The following is a 21,997-nucleotide window of genomic DNA, read 5'->3' on the forward strand; positions in this document are numbered from 1 at the left end:
GGGGCACATAGGCTTAATTTTTTTTATTTCCAATGCTGTACATGTTTGGGATTGCTTTCATTTCATTTCATAGGCCACTTGAATGACTATGAAAAAGGTTATAAAAGAAATTTTAGGTTCCGTGGGTCCATCAGATGACATGACTTCTTGTTAATTGTCAATACTGGTATAAGTCTGTGGCCTGCTAATTCTTCTTTGTAAGACATAATATTGCATTTTTCCCTTCTGACTTTGCCAGAATGTATAGACGAACATCAAACATGGTTGGACTGAGCTACCCACCAGCTGTTATTGAAGCATTAAAGGTAATACCAAGGAAAAGGTCTTACAATGTTCAAGGTACCTTATAAAAAGTACAGTTAAATTTTTTGTTAGAAAATAAGACATTTTCATTTACAATTCTATTTACAGTTTTCCTAGTCATTCCTGACTTATTTCCTTCATTATCTTTTTGCTATTCGTTCTAACGGTATCACTATCTTTTCAGCCTTTGTACTGCCAAATTTTTAAAAAATTGAACTCTTGTTTGGTTTCATTTCTTTCTACTCTCTTGGAGTGGTTTAGTGATCTGTATAGCGATCTGGCATTATGAGACTCAGTCTGACTTTGGCCGTAGGAGATCAAATTTGTACTGGTTATAAATATTCAGCATTAAGAGGATCTTTGGTGATTATAATTCCACCATTATCTGCTTACCTGTTCTATATCCATTTTATAGATGAAGAAACTAAGACTCAGTGAGACTAAAAAAAAAAAAAAGACACAGAGACAGAACTGAGGTTTGATACCAGAGTTCCAGGCACATAGTAAGCTAAGCTCTCAGTAACATATTACTGTATGAAAGTATGTCCTCCAGAGCCCTTGTCCTCTTCATATATCCTACTGTTTTCCCAAGTCCCTCACTGAGCCCAGAAGTTCCATGGGAAGTCACACAGATGCTTGAGTTTAAAGGGGCTAAATACTGCAAGATGACTCCCAATCAGACAAGCTCTTGGAATTGTATAGAGTATCTCTAAGAGCCCCCAAGTAGATGTATTCCTGTAGAAGTGTGTTCATTCAGACCCATTGGTCTAAGGATATCCCAGCTGTGCTGAAGCTGATTTGACTTCTGGATTTGAAGGAGGGGCCGTGCTAAGGTTCAGGACCACAGAACTGGTTGACATTGCCTGGTGCCTACACAGGGAGTTGTGTCAACTTGCTCAGGGGCATCCCAGCATTCTGACTCTTCTTAAAGCTATTTTAGTCTTTCTCTGAAACCTGAAAAGTGTATTCCTGATGAAATTTTCAGAAGATAATTTAAATTCCCTTTTCACAGAATCAGAGGTGGGAGTGCTTCTTGATCAATTTAATGTCAAGAGAGGGCCCTTGAGGGTCATTTTGCTTTTATATTTCATAGTCCCTTTCTCTTGACTCAGAGACATTCACTAGCTGAATTTGGGAGACCCTATATATTCAGATCCTCAGTTCTCCATTTTATGTTTCTTCTTAAGTCATCTAGGACAGCAGTCCCCAAACTTTTTGGCACCAGGGACCAGTTTCATGGAAGACATTTTTACACGGACGGGGGGTAGGGTGGGGAGGGTGGTAATGCGAGCTATGGGGAGCGACGGGGATAGGCAGATGAAGCTTCGCTCGCTCGCCTGCTGCTCAACTCCTGCTGTGCGGCCTGGTTCCTAACAAGACGCAGACTGGTACCAGTCAGAGGCTGGGGGTTGGAGACCCCTGATCTAGGACAGGTAGGATGCTCAGGAAGGAAACAGCAAGAAGACACATGTTTTCTCTCCCTCTTCTTCAACCCCCACTCTAATGCCGAATAAATTATTGTGTAATTTACAGTAATGTTTCCCATTTAATCTGTGAAATCACTTCATGAGATTTGATGTTTCATAACACCCACTATGAAGTTGCATTGATTTTCATAATTGAACCCGAAACATTCAATGAAAATCTTGGGAACATTGAAAGCACCTTTTTTTTTTTTTTTTCGGTACACGGGCCTCTCCCGTTGCAGAGCACAGACTCCAGACGCGCAGGCTCAGTGGCCATTGCTTACGGGCCTAGCTGCTCCGCAGCAAGTGGGGTCTTCCTGGACCGGGGCACGAACCCGTGTCCCCTGCATCGGCAGGCGGACTCTCAACCACTGAGCCACCAGGGAAGCCCTAAAAGCATCTTTTATCCTTAATTTCTTCCTTTATCATGAACATAAATACAGGTGGTTATACCAGTACTAAGAAATTTATGAAAATATTTCTTCCAAATTGGAGCATCTTTTCTATGCAGAATAATTGAAGAAATGTGGAACAACCTGTGATGTGCATGAATTGTTGTTTTATGCTTAGGGAAAAGTAATTCTCAGAGGCACACATGTTGTCTTTCTGAGGGGAATGTTACCTTGATGATTCAGACAAAAAGTAAATACTAACTCTCTGAATTGCTGTCCTTCTCCACACTATTGCTGATATGTACAGAAGGCTAAAGCTGTCGTTTCTCTTGGTTGTATGCTCTGTTTACTGCAGAAGTTCAAGACCTTTTTACAATGTAATATTTTTCTGCATCCCTAGACTCCAGTTTTATTTTCAGTGGATTGGAGGTGAATTGGAGATACGACGTAGATTCTTTTTTTATGTAGTGCCTGTTAGAAAAAGGTTATTTTCACTCCAGTGCCAGCAATTTATATGGAATCACTATTGTTTTCTTCTATTACAGAAAATTTCCCTAAAGCCTGAGAGAATACAAGTCAATAAAATAATCATCATGCTACTGTCATGTTAACCTTTGTGATTAATGTAAGAACATGGCATAAAATAACATTTAAGTAAAGAGAATACTTCACCACCACCAATTCCTAAATTTTAAATATGTTGCAGTTTTGTTCTTTTTATTTGTTTCCATGCAATGAATACTCACTTCTAATTTGGGGTGTTTTATCTCTAACCTTCTAAGGTGGGGTTATTGGAAATGTAGAATTGTGCTGTTCTTTAGAAGGGCATCTATTGTGTGACTCAGGAAGAGACACTCTGGATAGACTCCAGGTTTAAAGCAGGAGGAGATGAAGAGGTCAGGCTTTCTTCACTTTAGACTAATAGGAAATTCATGCAGTGTTTCCACAGGAATGGTGCTTGGGCCAAATTTGCTAAGAAAGGAAGAATGGTTTAAGGTGCTTGTTAAAATGCAGATTCCAGGCCGCAAGCCAGGATTCTGCAGAGCCCTCCACCAGAGAATCGACATTTTTTTCTGAGTACCCCAGGTGGTTCTAAAGAACACTGAAATTTGAGAATCACAGCTAAGCCTTCCCAAAAATGAGGGGCTGGAGTGAATGTCTATCTCACTGTCTGTATTTACTCATCCTTCTGTTTCTCTAAGACTTAATATTCAGAATAAATCTTGACTTTTTACTATGATAATCTCTTGATTTCCAGTGTTAGAGAGCTTTTCTCTTTTTCATTCATTCCAGTGAAGAGGATTAAAAATTGTCGGATATGACAAAGGGTTTTCCTATCTACTGAGTTGTCAGTGGACTTTTCTTTAGGACTATTGGCTAGACAGTGGCTGTCATGACAATGCCAATTACAGTAGCCAAGGTGAAGCTTTAGGTCTTGGATTAATCTTAAACGACTCCACTGTCGATGGCCTAGGCCCTATTGGGGTATTTAGGGCATGAGGCTTGGGTCACAGCATGTATTCATTGAGTTTACAATGTCATTTGTCAGTAATGGTATCACCAAGGGGTGTCAGTGGGGTTATTACGTGGTTCTGCTACCAGTTGGCATTAGACACTTCATCTCTCTGAGGTTGCCATCTGTGAAACTGGGGAAAGTGATACCCGTTTCTAGAGTTGTGAGGGTTTGCAAATGTGTATCAACACTTCCCACTGTGCCTGGCACAGAAAATGTCCCTAATACTTGTAGCTATTTCTTTAGTTATTATAATGGAGGAGAAATTATTGAAGCCTGAGGTGAGGTTACCACCAAGTGTGAATTGAAACAATCTATTTGAAACCCTTTTGGAAATGTTTGGTTTCACCTATATACAATTTGGTTTTCCTGTGCCTTGGCATCCATGAGAGAGACTGTTCATGGTCTTGGGGTGATCTTGATGGTTGGGATATTTGGAGAGGGACAGGATTGGGATGGATAGATGATGTTGGAATGCAGTGAGGGCTGAGGTGGGAGTCACTGGATCCAGCAGTTCCTGAGAGCCAAGGTCTCTTCCAGGGGACCATCTGACACGTAGCCTGAACTCAATGTGGTCTCATATGGGTCCTTATTGTCACACTCATGGCAGCACACTTTTCTTAACCACTGAAAGGGAGACTCTTGGTACACTGAGAAACCAAATGACTATTGCTTTAATTATTGCTTAAACACATCTTTGTTCATAACACCCACAAGTAGCTAGTTATAAGTCAAAGACACATCAGACAGCGTTTTGGAGTCGCTATTTATGGACAAATAAGGCTTTGAACTTCAGGAGCAGTGTGTGAGGAGTGTGTTCAGCTTAGCTCTTAGTTTTACTTTTTCAGTAAAGTGACTTACAGATTTGAGGGCTCAGTCCCCAGATCAGTGACTCCAGAAGTGGTAGCATTTTTCTATCCCGTGAAATGAGGGCTCTCTCCTCGGTTTCAGCTCAGCAGTTTGGATTGTTGAGGTGACACATTATTTTGTGATCTATATGCGTGTTTCTGAACACTTTTAAGTGGGTTAGCATTCTCAGTGGTGGACTAAGAGGAAGTCAGGAGATAGTATCATGGGGCTTGGGAGAAGTTTAGAGTAGGGAACACCCTAGGTTATTGTGAAATCAATTAAAATTTTGGAATTCGGCAGAGATAGTAGAAGGTTAACGGAAAGAGCCTGAGTTTAGGCATCAGTTGAACATGTGTTCATGTTTTGTCCTTAGCACTTGCTTGCCATGGGTCTTAGGGAAATGAGGTAACTTCTCAGTTTTCTCATCTGTAAGATGTGACTGATCATACCTACCACTTAGAGTTGTCTTCGGGAAAGATTACATGTTTATCACTGATCAGAATGGTAGGTACCCAATAAATTATAGCTATTGTTATTACTAATAAAACTATTGAATATTTTATCAGTAAGTGCTATGTAGGACTGCCATATTGGAAACAGTTTGAGAGTGGAAAGGGTATTAGAGTCTTAGGCTGTGAATACCCAGGTGAGTGCTGTGGGCTAACTCCAAAGTAGGGAGATTAGTAGCTGTGTAAGTGGCTACCAACTAATGAATTATTTCTCTCCATCCTCTCCTGTAGGATGTGGACAAGTGGTCATTTGATGTCTTTTCCCTCAATGAAGCCAGCGGGGATCATGCACTGAAATTCATTTTCTATGAATTACTCACACGCTATGATTTGATCAGCCGTTTCAAGGTCAGTGTCTAATTAAAAAAAAAAAAAACTGCACACATTTGTCCATACTTGCATGATTTGGGGGCTAAGACCAAGAGGATCCTTTTAATGTAGACTGAAAACTCTCTGGGGTGACTTGGGAAGCATCATCTGGACAGCCACTGCCATGGACTCCTCTGTGGTGGGAACTTTTCATCACTCCCTTGTCTGGTGGGCTGGAGAGAGGGGAGAGGCTGGAGCTGCCCATTTAGATCCCAGTCGTCCTAGAAGTATGGCTGGAAGCCTGAACCAGCAGAGCTCCCCTGCCGGCTCTGCCCACAGATCTCATTTCAGCGAGACTTCGTGTGCTAATGACCACCACCAGCAAGGAGACAGGAATGGAGACAGAGTGCACGTGTGTTATCTCCAAAAACTTCTCTTTCGGCCACTTGGCTCAAATTCACACAGGTATTCTCAGTTATCATCTGTGACAGATCATTGGTATTTCCCAGCCATTCATGCTTCACATTAATTCTTCACCTTTAAGTAAAGAGCATGAATCGATTCCAGTGTTCCACCTCCTCGGCCTTCTAATTCCACAGACTCTGGAGGTGGCGTCTGGTTCTCCAGGGAACTTTAGCGTCATCTGCTGGCATCTGTCATATCATGCCAATTACATTTCTCTCATCATATGGATGAGTCTCCGGAAAATGCAGGTCTTTTTCTGTATAACATATTCATTTCTCTGGGCAGCATGATTCTTTATCACTTTCCTAAGGACTGCACATTTCAGGATATCTTTCTTACATAGCCATAAGCACTTATGGCAATGGTCCTTAATTTCTTTTGCATCAGAAACCTGCTTGAAGATCTGACGGCTCCTCAAGACCTCAGAAGAAAGTTCCTGTGCACATGCACACACCTTTACCTAGCATTTCAGTGGCTCATAGATCTCCAAAGAACAGCCCAAAGAACCGAGGTTCATTGGATCTTCATTTTTTAAAATGATAATGAATTAATCTCTCACATCTAAAAGGCTATATTTAAATTTTAAAAATCCACAAATAGTAAATATGGAACAATGTGCCCAAGGGAGAACATAGTATGGATTCTCATGAAGCACTCTAGTAGCATTTTCCTCATTTTTTCTTATGAATGTGATTTCTAGTCTCGTGGAACATACACCCTCTCCTTTTCCCCCAGTCTTGTAATTGATAATTTACCCCAAACCAAGGAATTGATCCAGAAAACTATACAATCAATGTTTTCCGAGTCTCCTTATTTTGTACAGGCATTCTGCACTTGCTTACTTTCTGCCAAATAGGAAACGAAGGTGTGTGTGTTATACTATTTGAGACAGAAAGCGGCTAGGATAACTGGAAGTATTTTTCCAAATTGCGAGGCACCAATAGTAAATTGCCAAGTAATAAACACAAGAACACAGCTTGTGTCTGTTATAGAACAGACTATCACTTGTCTTAGGGGTTTTTTTCTCACCTGTCCAGTGTACACGTCACTCCTTCTAAAGGGTGCAGTTTTCAGAAGGCGGCAGCTTGTGTTTGTTTGCAATCATTTTATAGCTTAAGATCTTTGTGTACTTATGTTTTCCCACAAGTAAATGAGATGCTGCATAGTATGTGTTCATTTATTTCTCAGGAAATAAAGACTTGAGCCTTTGCCTGAGAAATAAATGAGCACCTACCTTTTTGCCCTCAATGTCCTGAGATGATCCTGTGTCATTACCCTGGGCCTCTGAACTGGAGAACAAAGTACAATTTGCAGGGTGGACCGGGGACGTCCTGTTAGATTTTCAAATTATCCAATACTTTGTTCAGTGACTTTTATTAACTTAGAAAAGTTCTAATGTCCTCATATGATATCTTACGCCTTCAGAAAGAGGCAGCTAGAGTACCTTAGACTTTTGCATCGTCACTCAAAGCTGCTAAATCACTAGCTAATTAACCTTGCCGCTCTCTTTCAGATCCCCATTTCTGCACTTGTCTCATTTGTGGAGGCCCTGGAAGTAGGATACAGCAAGCACAAAAACCCTTACCACAATTTGATGCACGCTGCCGACGTTACACAGACTGTGCATTACCTCCTCTATAAGACAGGAGTAGCAGTAAGTACAGATAGAAACTCTTGGATTACATAAAAGATGTGATAATGATTTATTTTGAATTGGAGGCTGTTTCTATTCTGATGAGGTTGAACCCACAAGAAGTGCATTGTTTCATGGACTTCCTGTTCCCCAATAATTATCTAACCAATCGTGGAAAGTCTTGGGGTTCCTTATTAACTTTGAATTTTTCTCCATCTTGGACTTGATGAAAGAAATATCTGGTAGTGCCTTGTATCCTTACTAGGCTATGGCCAAACTAAATATAATTTCTATAACTAAATATGTATTTCCAGATATGGAGAGTGGTACTATTAATCTCTTGCTATGGTCAGTTACAATGATATCCATGCATATTGAAATCGTATTGAGTATACTTGGGAACCATGCTGTACACAGTTAGCTTTTGGTTTAAACCAGTAGATCTTTTTCACAAGGACTCTGTTTATTCTCATTTATGTGCATTTGATTTTTTTGAACCTAAGGATTAGTCTTTACCTCTAACCATTTGGAATTTTCATGTTTGTTTTGAACGTTTTAGCTCTTTAGATATTTTTGAATCTCTGTTCTATAATTCATTGCATTAACAGACCTACTCAACTTGGTTATCTGTGCCTTTGCCCTCTTTACCTTAATATAAGCCATTCATTTTAAACGTATAGCTGTTAGTGACAAACAGCTGGGTCTCTATAGTAAATAGAGACTGTGACTTTTTACTTTGAAATCTTCTGAATTGACGTGGAGATAGACATTTTTCGGGGGTGTGGTTATTAATTAACCCATAAACCCAGTACACATTTGTTATCTCTTTCTGCTAGGGCGTGTTGAGAGGCTTGGTCTAATATCTCATATTAAATATGGAATAAAGTGGGAGGAGTGTGGGCTCTAGAGCTAGATATAGTTGCATATAAATCCTTGCATAATTACTTATTAGATTTTGTGACCTATGATAAATTGCTTGAATCTCTGAGTCAGGATTTCCTCATTTCTAAAATAGTGAAAAATATTCTGTCTGTAAAAGTACTGTGATGGTTAGGAATAAAGTATCAAAAGTATGAAGTGCTCTGTCTCATAAAGGAAGCTCAACAGTTAGGAATTGTTGTTATTAAAGATTTCCCCCAAACCTCTCAGCAGTTTTCATTTTTTCCTTATTGTAAAGCTGATTTCTTAAAAATATCGCTTAAAGAGCTGTTTTTTAAATTTTAGAAACACTACATAGGAAACCTGTTTAATATGATAGTTTTTGCCCAAAATTTAGAGCAAACGTCATAGTTAATGGTGGTTCAATAAAAGCATGGAGCAAAGCAGGGATGCTGATATTAATATTGCTAGTGAGCATTTTTCTGGCGATCTCAGTCAGTGCAATATGGTATCTACAAAAGTTGAAGAAGCATCCTATGAAAATAATTTGATCATCTCCCTTAAAAAAAACAACAAAAAAAGCCAACTATAAATTATTAGATCATATAAAAGGCCTCAGTAAGATATGGATAAAAAGCTGTCTTATACACTGGAAATTAACAAGTATAGTAGAAAAACATACATTCCCAACAGTTATTAAAAAACCTATAAATTACGCATGAAGAACTTCAGAATTAATGAAAAGGAGACTGTAAAACTAAGGGTACAAAAATAATGTTTAAATAAGTGAAGAAATACACCATGTTTTTAATGGAAAGCCTCAGTATTAAATAGAAGTCGATTTTCCTCAAACTAATGTTTATAGATTCAGAGCAATACCAATAAAAATTCCAGTAGGGTTTAACATGAAACATGATAAGCTGAGTCTAAAATTTATGTAAAATAGATATTTAACAACCTTAGAAAAAACAGTTTTGAAAAAGACAATGTGTGTGGTGGGGTAGTTCTTACTCTACTAGATGTTAAAATATCTGCTGAAGCTATAGTAATAAAAACAGTGTGGCATTTGTGCAAAAATAGACAAATATATCAATGGAATTGATTGGAATTTTAAAAACTGAACCCAAATATTTATTGAACACTTTTTATGTGCCAGGTACTTCTTTACAGGATGAAGATACATTGGTGCTCTTACAGAACGTGCACTCTAGTGAGAGGTTACAGATAGAAGACAAATGAAAAAGTAAACAAGAAAATATCACTAGTGTTCTTCAGAGTATTAAAATAGGGCACCCGCATAGGGAAAACTGGGAGTTTTATTAGATAGTCAGGAAAGGCATCTTTCCAGAAGTAATGTTTAATCTGAGACAGTTGTGATCTTAGGCTTGAGCCATGCTAAGAACTGAAGAAAGTATGCCAGCAGAATTAGTGCAGGATTAATACAACGTCCCTCATGACTAAAGGGAGTCAAAATGTATACACTTTCATTTATAAAATAGACAAGCCATGGGGATGTAATGTACAGTATAGTGACTATAGTTAATAATACTGTATTGTGGATTTGAAAGTTGCGTAGAGAGTAGATCTTAAAAGTTCTCATCACAAGAAAAAAAATTCTATAACTGTGTGGTGTGGAGACTTACTGTGGTGATCATCTTGCAATGTGTACAAATATTGAATCACTGTGTTGTACACCTGAAACTAATGTAATGTTGTACGTCAGTTATACCGCAACTTAAAAAAAAAAAGTCCCTCGCGAGAGAACAGCTTTTCTACATTCAAGGAGCAGTAATAAAGTTGGAGGAGAAAACGGGAGTCAGACCAAGTCAGCTTTGTAGGCCTGGGTAATGAGTTCCAGTGTTATTCTAAGTACAGTGTGAGGCAACTAAAGAGTTTTGACAACGGAATGAGATGATCTGATAAAGACTAGACAAGGATTACTGTGGAGAATGGATCTTGAGGTGGCTTGTTAGAAGAGATACTGGTGAGATAATGGTAGTTTGGACTAGGAAGGACATTGCTGGGATATAGAGACCAAAAGTTCTGTTTCTGAGGTAGAGTTAAAAGAATTGGGTGGTGAATGGGATTTGGAACACTAAGGAGAGGAATCAAGAGGACATCTTAGATTTTGGGTTTGATAAACAGGGTTGATGAGAGAACCTGGTAGCAAAGCAAGCTTTAGGGGAAGGGAAGTCAAGAGTTTTGATTCAGACATGTTGAGTTTAAGATCCTTATTAGATATCATTGTGGAGATGTCAAGCAGGAAGAAAACTAAGGAGTCTAGAGTTCTGGAGAAGGGTCAGGGATGGACATGGAGATTAAGCATTCAGGGGCATATCAATATTATTTAAGAACATGGAACCAGATGACGTGATATAAAGAGAGGGCATAAATAGAAAAGTAGAGGGGCTCTGAAGTGAGTCTTGGAGCAGTTCTAAAGTTTAAAATGAGGGTAAAGAATTATAGCCAACAATAATAACTAACAAAGTATGGCCAGTAACATTGTACAAAACCCATGAGAGTGTGGGGTTGTGGACACCAAGGAAAGAAAGTGCTCCAAAAACAACTGTGACTTATGTGGAACATGCTGAAAGGTCTAGTGGGATGAGGACAGAGAAGTGACCACTGCCTTTGGTAACATGGAAGTCATTGGTGCCCTGGTCATGACCAGTCCCAGTGGTTTGGTGGGGATGGAACATGGACTGGAGTATAAGGACAGAATCGCAGGTGAGAAGGTGAGGACACATCTATAGAAAACAATATTAGAGGGAAAATAACTCAGTTCAAAAAATGGGGGACAGTTCATTTGGAAAAAACATACTGTTTTTGTCCTACTTGAAATCATTCACCAAATATCAGACAAATGAATTAAAGATGTGAGCATAAAAATTTGATTACATTAGAAGAAATTATGAGGATATGTGTATAGCCTTGAAAAAGGAAATCCTTAAATAAGCCTCAAAACATGAGTTATATAACAAAATATTGATTATTTTGAGTACATGGAAATTAAAACCTTCTGTAGAATAAAAAAAATCACCATAATGAAGTAAGCACTTGAGGAAAATACATAGAGAGCAAGGATTAAGATCCAGGTTATATAAATAAATCAAAAAGAAAATGGCACAAATTCCGTGGAAAAATAGGAGGAAACACATTGACAGAGTTAAGATTCTCCTATTGTAAAGTCTCTGGCATGGGCTGAATTTTGTTCCCCCTCCCTCAAATTTATGTGGTGAAGTCCTAATCTCCAGTGCCTCAGAATGTGACTGTATTTGGAGATAGAACTTTTAAAGAGATAATTCAGGTAAAATAAGGTCATATGGGTGGGCCCTAAACCAATATGATTGGTGTCCTTCTAAGAAGAAGGGATTAGGACACAGACATGCATGTGTACTGAGGAAAGACCTTGTGAGGATACAGAGAAAAGCTGCCCCTCTGCAAGCTGGGAAGTGAGCTGTCACCACAAACCAAACCTCCTAAAACCTTGATCTTGGACTACTAGCCTCCAGAACTCTGAGAAAATAAAGTTCTGTTGTTTAAGCTGCCTAGTCTGTGTCATTTTGTTATGGCAGTTCTAGCAAACTAATACAGTAGCAGAGCCAGGATTTGGTTTCAGTCTAATATTTAAATACAAAATATAAAAATTTAAATATTTAGCCATGCTTCTGCAATGCTGGTGGCAAAAAAGAACCCCTTATATTCTTACACCTCAGTATCCTCATGTGGTACTTCGAAGTACTGTGGTGAGGATCAAAATGGATGTGAAAATGTACTTTGAGATCATCTGTTTGACATATCTTTAGTTAATACCTACTGTGTACAGTGTACTATGGAGATATAAAGGTGAATCATACACAGCCTTTTTACCCCCTAGAAAAACTCTCAAGTCTTTATACTAATGCAAGTTATCATTACGTAGATGTTATATCATAGCAGCCAATGATCATGATGCACTGCATACTATTCTTAAATGAGCTCATTTGCCATTTGCCATTGAATTTTCATTATCAATTCAGGCCGTATTCAGAATAATTCTTAAATATAGAAACTACTTCCTGCCCACTCTCTCTTGGAAACGCAGCTCAAAGCAGGCTTCTTTCATTGCAAGCTTACGAAAACAGTAGGAAGCATTCTGATGAATGGAGAACATATTGTTACGCTAACCTTTCATTACAAACCAAGCAGGGGAAAATGCTTGAAATCATTTCAGCTTTATAAACTGTAAGACACGTAGGGAATGAAAATATCCCATTGATAAAGTGATGCCTGGCCTTCAACATCAACAGTATTACTCATTGTAATCTGTTTATATTACTCATTATTGCTTAGCTAAGATGCCTAGGAGATGCTCGAATCTTTTCATAATGATTTTGCTCACGTCTAAGAGAAAATCCTTGAACAGAATTAGATTGAAGAGTTGTTGATTGAATAGATATGAATCAGACTCTGAGCTCCAGTCTGCCTTTGAGTTAGGTCAAAAGATTCCAGACTCCAAACCTGTCCTCTGGCCCTTTCATTGCTTTTATCAGGCAAGGTGCTGTTAATTTTCCCTTTGCTTTTTTTTTTTAGAAGGGAGAAGCTGTGTATCTTATTCTTTTGATCATATGTGGCATCATTGTATTTACAAGGGAAACACTAAGGACATTTATCTAAATGGCATCTTGGTGCTAAGTAATTTTATAAAGGTTGTGGTCAGTAGAATTTTGGCCCCCATGACCTTTGCCCTCTGATGTCACACTTGTGAATAGGTTACATTAGATGGCAAAAGGGATTCTGCAGATACAGAAGGTTGCTAATCAGAGGGCCTTAAACTAGGGAGGTTATGCTGGATTCTTCAGGTGGGCCCAGTATAATCACATGAGTCCTTAAAAGTCAAGAGATGTGACAGAAGAAGGGTGAGCAGGACTCAATCAGCTGTTGCTTGAAGATGGAGGACCCAAGTGGAAAGCATGAGAAGGAAGTGAATTCTGCCAGTACCCTGAAATGCACCTGGAAGCGGATTTTCCACAGAGCTTCCAGGAGGAACACAGCCTGCCAACACCTTGGTTTCAGCCTTGTGAGGTCTTCACCAGAAAGTCCAGCCTCATGGTGCTGGCTTCTGACCTAGAGAACCGTGTGCCAGTAAATGGGAGTGTGTGCCTTACATTTATGGTAATCTGTTAAGGGAGCAATAGAAAACCAATAAGAGTTGGAAACAGATTACTAAAGAAACTCTATCATTTACCCATCGAAGTCAGAACTTGCTAATAATGTCTCCACTAGCAATGGGGAATTATCCGTGTCTTTTCCTTCAGGTTTTCACTGCCCACCACGTGTCCCCCCACAACCCACATACATGCACAGCTTGCTCTCCTGAGTCATACACAGCAGAATTCAAAGTCTACCTTTACCAGTTGTCAGGGTATCCCTGTCATTGAATTAGTTGTGACACTCATATTTTGTAGGTAGGGAAATTCTGGATAGGATCTGTGACTTGTACTTGTCACAGTTTGATAAATCTTGAATAAAATTCTCACAGGACTTAGATTTCTGACATTTTATGGATGGTCATAAAACCTTCGGGGTTCATAGTAATAATGAATTTGGAAAAGGCAAGGAAATCTGAGCTATATTAAAATATTAAATCCCATTTCCCTCAAAATAGCTTCTCCCACTTTCTCTGTTTCTATTAATCCTGCCATTTAATGCCACCCACCATTTTTTCTTTCCGCTTAGGCTAGGAATGTCACGGTCATCTTGAATGCATCGTTTTCTTTGACTGCAACCTCTTCCTGCCCCTCTGCATTCAGCGAACTGCTCAGCTGTAAGGATTCGACCTCCATACTGTCTGTACATTCTATAAGGACTTTCCAATCCAAAAGTTCAGCTCTTATTTCTTTCCTTTGTGTTCTCTGCTCTTCTTTCTCCCTTTCAGTGGCATGCTGACCATATTACTCTCCTGCATGTAAACTTCACTGCCTAATGAACCTGGTTTGTGTTCCTTTGGCTTTTAATGCCTGTCATCATAGGGCCCTAATCAACCCTCATTCCTGCTCCACTAAAGGGAATCATTTCCTTACTGGTGATGAATCAGCTTTTGCCACTGGGACTTGCTTCATTGTTCATTCTGAAAATGCCCAATTCCATTCTTGCTCAGTCCAATCTTCATTATGGTTTTATTGTTTGTTGTATGTTCATTTAATCATTTGTTGGTTTTGGTTTGTTAGAAGTAAGTTACACTTAAGATAGGATTTTGTCAGTATATTTGGATAAGGACAGGAGTTACACTGCTGTTTGTGAGAACTGTGATTATGTAGTTACTTAGACACTTCTGCTGGCTGGGCTGATGCTCTGTGATTCAGATTTATTTAGATGGTACACTGTCTCCCATTCATGATCTTATTTTAACATGTTAAATTAACTTGGCATGAACTTGGAAAAAGAGATACATTGGTACTTGGGAGTGGGTAGAGGGAGTTGGGGCAGATGGGTGGGGACAGGGTGTTGGGGAAGAAAAGCAAAACATTGCCAAAATGAGAAAAGTACATATGAATGGAAAATATCAAGAAAACTTGTAATATAAAATCATACCTATGTAATTTTATGAAGAATTGAGTAAACACATGAACAATGACCCAAAGGAAACGTGACTTAAAAATTATAAGTAAGAATTCTGGAGTCAGAAGGTGTGGCTTGTCTCAGGACTAGCTCTGAGACCTTGGGTAAGTTACTGAACCTCTCCCAGCCTCAGTTTTCTCATCTATGAAATGTGGATGACAGAGTACCTACCTTTATGGAATTGTATATATTGTATGAGTTTCTATGTATAAATAAGCCGACACAAAGTGAGCTCCCATAAGTGTTAACCCTGATGAGGATGATGCCCTTTGCTGCTTTCAGAAGAGTTTTTCATGCAATCTGCACTTATTTACCCATCTCTTTTTAATTTAATTCTGTTGATTTTTTTCATCTTATTCTGTTTTCTCCTTGTGTCTTTCTGCTCCTAGTAATACATCAGTTTGTATTTTGTGACATATTATCAAGGATTCCAAAACGTTTCCTGACATTTCATGCTAGATTCTGCTAGAAATCTTTTTTGTTTGCTTGTTTTTGTTTTACATTTTCATAACGTTTTAACACTTAATAGAAGCTATGTACAATAATTTTTCTATTGTATCTTACATAAGATAGCCACTACAGAAATTTACATAGGTAAGAAGTAAGATGGATGGTTAGGGAGGGCCCAGTCCTGTGAGCTATTTTCTCAGAGGCTATAGGTCAGAGTTCATTGAGGGGAGGGGCTTCAGATTACCCAATTAGGTGAGAGGTGAGGAAAGGCTAAAACACAGGCTGCTAGACAGAGTTATCCAGCCATTGGGTCCATCAATATCCCAAGACTTGGGAAATAGCATTACACAAATCTCTCTCCCCTTAAGTAAGCACAGTGCCAAATACTCTCAATCCCAGCAGCTCTGACAGGAATCACCTATCTCTCTTCCTTGCCTAGAGTGGGAAGACATCTACAACTTTTAGACACTATTGGTCCCTTCCCCCAACATTTAGTTTTGACTGTAGCACTTGATAACCCAGAAGAAAAACAAGGTAGTCTGGGTTGTCCTTTAGTGAGAGACGGTCAGAAATACTTGTTTATAGAATTTGAAATACAAATCCTCCAAAGTCAACTGGCTCCCAAAACAAGCTATCAACTGACAGAAGTGGGTTCTGGCTTCCCATCTGCAGTAGCCACTCCACTTTGAGGCAATGGCACAGAGGCGTTCTCAGAATGGAAATCACTTTTTTAAATGTAGTTTTCTTCCTGAGTTATTTCTGTGCTCATTCTTTCCTTAACTCTGAAGTCTTTTTTTCATAGGTTGTATGTAGTTTATTTATTTTTCCCTTAGCCATCTTCAAAGAAGGTAATAATTTCAGTAAGTTTCTTAGATGAAGATGAAAATTAGTAATAATTGGAAAAAAGTTAAAGTGAGAATTATTAAAAATTGACCTGTTCATTTTTAAATCATTTTGTTAACTTAAATCAAATAAATATATTTTATTCACTAATCTTTAATTCAGTACCCAGGCTGCTTCCTGAATTCTTCCAATTTAGGCACCCATGTTTGTCTTGCATTACCCCTGCTCCTGTCTAAGACTTCTAGTTTCATTTCTTTAAGAGGAAATGGGAACTTAAAGATTCTCATGAAGAAAACTGAGTGCAGAATCTCCCTAAATTTTTATAATTGTTTTCTACTGTTTCCCAGTTGTCACACCTATTATGATACCAGTTCTTTTAGTGACTGTGCAAAGCATTGAACTTCTATGGACATAACTTTTTGTATTCACATTTTATTGGTTTAGGTTATATTTTATTACATAATTATAATAATAACTGCAGTTTGTTAAAATTGGGTTTGGGATAAACCACACTGAAACTTGGAATCATTAACTCAACTAGTACAAAAGTAAGCAGGGATACCAAAGGGTGAGGTGAGAGTGTGGAAGCTCCATCCTGTGGGCATTGAGCAGTGTGGTTTACAGAAGGGAGGGGAGGCATCAATGAATCCATAGAGTCTCTGAAATGGAAGTCGATTGAGGGAGCTTCAAACACAGCCGTGGTTCTCAAACTCCAGCGTGTATCAGAATTATCTGGATGGCTTGGTAAAACACAGACTTGTGTGCTGCAACCCACAGTTTCTGATCCAGTGGGACTGGAGTGGGGTTTTGCATTTCTAACAACTTTTCAGGTGATAACTAACACTGCGGTTCCAGGGAACACAATTTGAGGACCACTGAGCTACAGCCAGTTTTGGTGATGTGGATGGGGACAGGTCTCTTCAAACATCAGCTTGCACAAGGCAGAAGACCAGATGTTATCTTTCCATCTGTCTCTACCTATTCTCCTTCTAGTGGATAGGCATTAGGTTTTCTGTTACTCTTAGTTTTTGGTATTGTGTTGAAGCAAATTCTTTTTTTTTCTCTACTTAGAAACTTCATTTGGAATTTGGGAGAGGATGCAGTGAGGGCTGTTAAAGTTTTCATGTTCATTGTTTTTTGCTTCTTTGAAAAAATAAAATAAAAACTACTGGTTAGCTCTTTCAACGGTGCTGGGCATGCTGTTTTCAAATCACACATCCTCCAATCTCCCTACAGAAGGAAAAAACCCCATTTCTGTCTGTCAGAAAATGTGTGTTTGGCAATAGCTTGCCAGCTGCAGAGAGGAAAGGCAGCAATGTGGGTGTGTTGTCAGCAAGCTGAAGACTTTGAGAAGGAGACAGATTATCTGATTGCTCTGTAATCTCCCTTTCAGAACTGGCTGACAGAGCTGGAGATCTTTGCTATAATCTTCTCAGCTGCCATCCATGACTATGAGCACACCGGAACCACCAACAATTTCCACATTCAGACCCGGTGAGGATGTTGAAACCTTTGGAGAAGAGGCGAGAGGGGGCAGGGATAGAGTGTCGAAGTCAGAGGGGTGCAGTCACCTTTCTTTTGCGTGGTGGCTCTATTTTGAGTTTCTGAAAAACTGAAATTATAAACAAGAGATTAGCCCCGTCAGCTTCAATCAAAACTTAAAGAAGCCATTTGCTCCTAATTCTCCTATGTTATTCATATTAAATATGGATATCCTTTTCTTCTCTATTATAATGCTAGCTATTTATGTATGTATGTACTATGCATACTCTACCCATTTCTAATAGGAGGTGGAACAGTTTCCATAAAGGTGCAGATACCATGTAGACTAAATCACTGAGGACGGGCAAGGATTGGAGTGAGTCTGTTGACATTAACAATGGCAGAGCCATCTTACCATCTTACCTCTGGAATTCTGGTGATGCTCTTCTCATCCTCCCTGATTTCATCTCTGCTCTGTTCAGTGCATATGTTACTCCCTTGCACAGGGCTTGGGGAGCTAGGTTGTCTCATGTAGGCTGCTTTGCACCCTCCGTAAGGAACTTCACAGGTAGACACAAACCTCTGTGGGGGTATTAAATACAGGTCCAATTGCCTGCCTCTGAACCTCTTGACTGTAACAGGCATCACTAATTGATTTTGGTATTTTTTTTCTTAACGAACTGCAGATTTATCCTTAGTATTCCTCTCAGCACAGAATTCCAGGCAAGCAGTACAGTCAGCTGTCATTTCCATTTAGGATGAAACCTTATCTGCCTTCTCCGGGTCTAAGAACTTCGCTTCTCTTAAGACAATGATGTGGAACTGGAGAGACTCTGACAGTAGGATTAATTGGGTCTTGAGGTAGGAATCAAAAGAAGCTAGAATTGGAAAAAGGTGGTGAGACACAGAGAAAGAATATAATGGGGAGGGTTGAGAGTTTAAGGCTAAATAAATACTTGCTGATTTCACTTGAAAAAAGCAGGGGCGCACTCCAGATAAATTTATGTTCGTTAAGTCATTCCATACATTGTTTAACGAAGCCAGCACTTAATTATGGGGTACACGAAAGAAGACGATATCGACAACATCGTCTGATCTCTGCTCAGAAGGGGATTTCGGCAGAATGGAAGCGGACAAAAGGACCTAAGCCACGTGCTTCATCTTCTGCCTCCTCCTTCCTCACAGAGTAGTTTTGGCTGCTGTGAAGCAGCCTTCTGTAGTTCTGTTGCAAGGTCTTTGAATACAGGGATTCCACAGAGCATCTCTGTTTAATGGATATTTGCCAGTGGAACCTTTGCTCTGAGGAAGAGACAGCCGTGAATAGCACCTGCTGAAGGAAGAGAGGTGGCTGGAACAGAGTTGTACATGGATCTTGGCTGGAGACCAGTGTCAAAAGTAGTCACGACTCAGGGGAAAATGGTTTAATTACAGGAGTTGGAAAATAGCTTAATGTCACAAAGTACACATCAGTTGGTGCCTTACTTACTCAGCGGATATAAGATTAGATCCTTCACCTCGGGATTTGCTGGGTTTGTGTTCCGTCCATTGGAATGGAAAAGTGCCAGAGGGTTCAGTTGAGCTTGCTTTGGAGTGAAATTTAAACGTTCGCCTTCTTTAAACTGAATTTTATCCAAAGCATCTCAGCCTGTGAGATCCCTGTTTAGGAAACTAAATCTGTGACCTGGTTCTTTGCCCTTTGATGGACAGACTGTTAAGCCTAACACTTTAAAGGTATGCTAAATATATCCCAAAGTTTGGCCGATGACAGTTGGAAGTTATCTTGGGGAGAAATGGCTCAACTGTCAGAAGACATTACCTTCATCCCAACGCTGCCACTTAGCCACTGTGGGGCTCTGTGAACTCTCACTTTATATCTCTGGGATTTAGCCTCCTTGATGAGAAATGAATAAGCTCTAACGATCTAAGGTTTCATTAAATTAAATATATTAAAATAGTATACTGCCCTATGTTTGGTGTCATTCAGCTGTTTGAGAAAGCGACTAACAATTGTCATATAACCCTTCCTCAATTTCCCATGTATGGCTTCTGCATGGCAAAATTTTTAGGTCAAGCCACTAACGGAAGAACTTGAAAACTGTACCTGCCAGGTGGTATGTGTTCAGAGAATTACAACTAAAACAAATATAAACACATTCCCTCATTGAATAAAATAAAAATAAAAAGTCATTCCAGAAAATATAAGGACGTTTGACATGACCCACATTTTTAAAATAATCACCTTTGCCACTACTGCAGGTAGTTGAGACCTGCTTACAGAATAGTTTTTAGAGAGTTCTCAAGTTGGATATCACATGTGAAATAACATCCACATATTGACATTAAAATACTCTACGTACATCTATTGATAATTTGTAGTGTTGGTGTTAGCTTTTTGGTCGATATAAATGGCATGGGGGCAAAGTTAAATGCTAAAATAGGATAAAGAGATGGTGTATTCCACCTTTAGGAGAGTTACCTGAAAAATCTCAGCTGTTCAACATCCTAAATTATTTTGCTTGGCTTTCCTCTCAGGTCTGACCCAGCGATTCTGTACAACGATAGGTCTGTTTTGGAAAATCACCATTTAAGTGCAGCCTATCGCCTTCTACAGGAGGATGAGGAAATGAATATTTTGATTAACCTCTCAAAGGATGACTGGAGGTAAGGAGGAGCTAAGAGAGAGATTAGGAGGCTAGGAAAGGAGCCGTGAGGATGGACGGAGCATGCATCTATTGAAGAAATAATACTCTGTTTGAAATTGTTGTTGCTGTTTCTTTCTCTCTCTTCTCTTGCTTGACACAGATACTCAAATATATTGTAGGCACCTTGGGAATATTTGCTGTTGGTTACCTTAGGAAACTTGTGTTCTTTTTATCTTACCTTCTTAAACCTAAATTTCATCAATTAACTTTTTTTTCACCTTATATTGGATTGGACTTCTTAAATCTTTCAAAATTTGCTAAGGAAATTGACGCTTTAAAATAATCATGGGCACTTAATTCTGTCGCCTAGGTGGCACTATGTGTCTTTGAATTTGGGCAGACCTGAGTTTGAATGTGAACACAGTCATTTACTAGCTGTATGATATTTAGGAAGTTACTCAACCCCTTTACACCTTTTTAAAATTTAATTTCTAGAAAATAGATAACATTTAGCTTGTAATTTGGTTAGGGTAATAATACATGACATAATATAGGATATATAGGGTAATAATACATGATGTAATATAGGATATATAGGGTAATAATACATGATATAATATAGGATATATAGGGTAATAATACATGATATAATATAGGATATATAGGGTAATAATACATGATATAATATAGGATATATAGGGTAATAATACATGATATAATATAGGATATATAGGGTAATAATACATGATATAATATAGGATATATAGGGTAATAATACATGATGTAATATAGGATATATAGGGTAATAATACATGATATAATATAGGATATATAGGGTAATAATACATGATGTAATATAGGATATATAGGGTAATAATACATGATATAATATAGGATATATAGGGTAATAATACATGATATAATATAGGATATATAGGGTAATAATACATGATGTAATATAGGATATATAGGGTAATAATACATGATGTAATATAGGATATATAGGGTAATAATACATGATATAATCCATTTAAAATGCTTAGCACAGTTTGTGACACAGATCCTTGTAGCCTGCAGATCCGTAATATAGGTGAAGGTGTTTCAAAGCTTGTAGGCAAAATCACTTAAATGCTTAAAAACTTCTGAATCTACTGTGATGCAAATAATACTTATATTTTAATTAAATGATCAGCTGTTTATTGAGTATCTCTGTACCATTATGCAAGGATTCAGAGAAATAAGCCATTCTGAACAACAAATCTGAAACTGATTTTCAGTAAGAGTTGGCTATTAGTTTCCATGCAACTCTAGTTCATTAAAACAGAGAGGAATATTTGGCTTGAATTTTGTTGGAAAATGTTAGATTTAAGCAGCATCTAAAAAATGCAGAGCATTTCAGTTAATCAATGCAAATCTTGTAGAAAAAGGAGCCCTCTATCCAATTTAAATGTTTGTAAAAGTATAATAAAAGATTTGAATATGGCAGAGAACAGCTTTACACATATTCAGATATATCCCTTTGATCCCAGAGGAAGGAGAGAGAGAGGGAAAATTGGGTAGAAGCATCCTAGATCTCCGTGCATCCTAAAAAATGTTCAGCAAGGCTGTCAAGAAATTCTTGAGACAAAGTCGGCCATCAGAGGAGTCCCATGTCTCCCAGGA

The 21,997-nt window shown here is 38.6% G+C and overlaps 1 protein-coding gene across 3 annotated transcripts in view; it reads left to right on the forward strand.

The window, feature by feature from the left end:
- PDE1C (phosphodiesterase 1C) overlaps positions 1–21,997 on the forward strand; it is a 279,453-nt gene that overhangs the window by 171,455 nt on the left and 86,001 nt on the right. For all 3 annotated transcript variants that reach the window (XM_089917542.1, XM_089917543.1, XM_022583887.2), the window contains exons 5-9: positions 239–305; positions 5,264–5,380; positions 7,320–7,460; positions 17,605–17,705; positions 20,226–20,354. In XM_089917542.1, the coding sequence (XP_089773668.1) occupies positions 239–305; positions 5,264–5,380; positions 7,320–7,460; positions 17,605–17,705; positions 20,226–20,354 (555 nt within the window). The remainder of the gene's footprint in view (positions 1–238; positions 306–5,263; positions 5,381–7,319; positions 7,461–17,604; positions 17,706–20,225; positions 20,355–21,997) is intronic.

The sequence above is a fragment of the Delphinapterus leucas genome, chromosome 9 (assembly GCF_059928025.1).
Source record: "Delphinapterus leucas isolate spDelLeu-1000000601 "Yukka" chromosome 9, BTC_Dleu_Yukka2, whole genome shotgun sequence".
Lineage (NCBI taxonomy): Eukaryota > Metazoa > Chordata > Mammalia > Artiodactyla > Monodontidae > Delphinapterus > Delphinapterus leucas.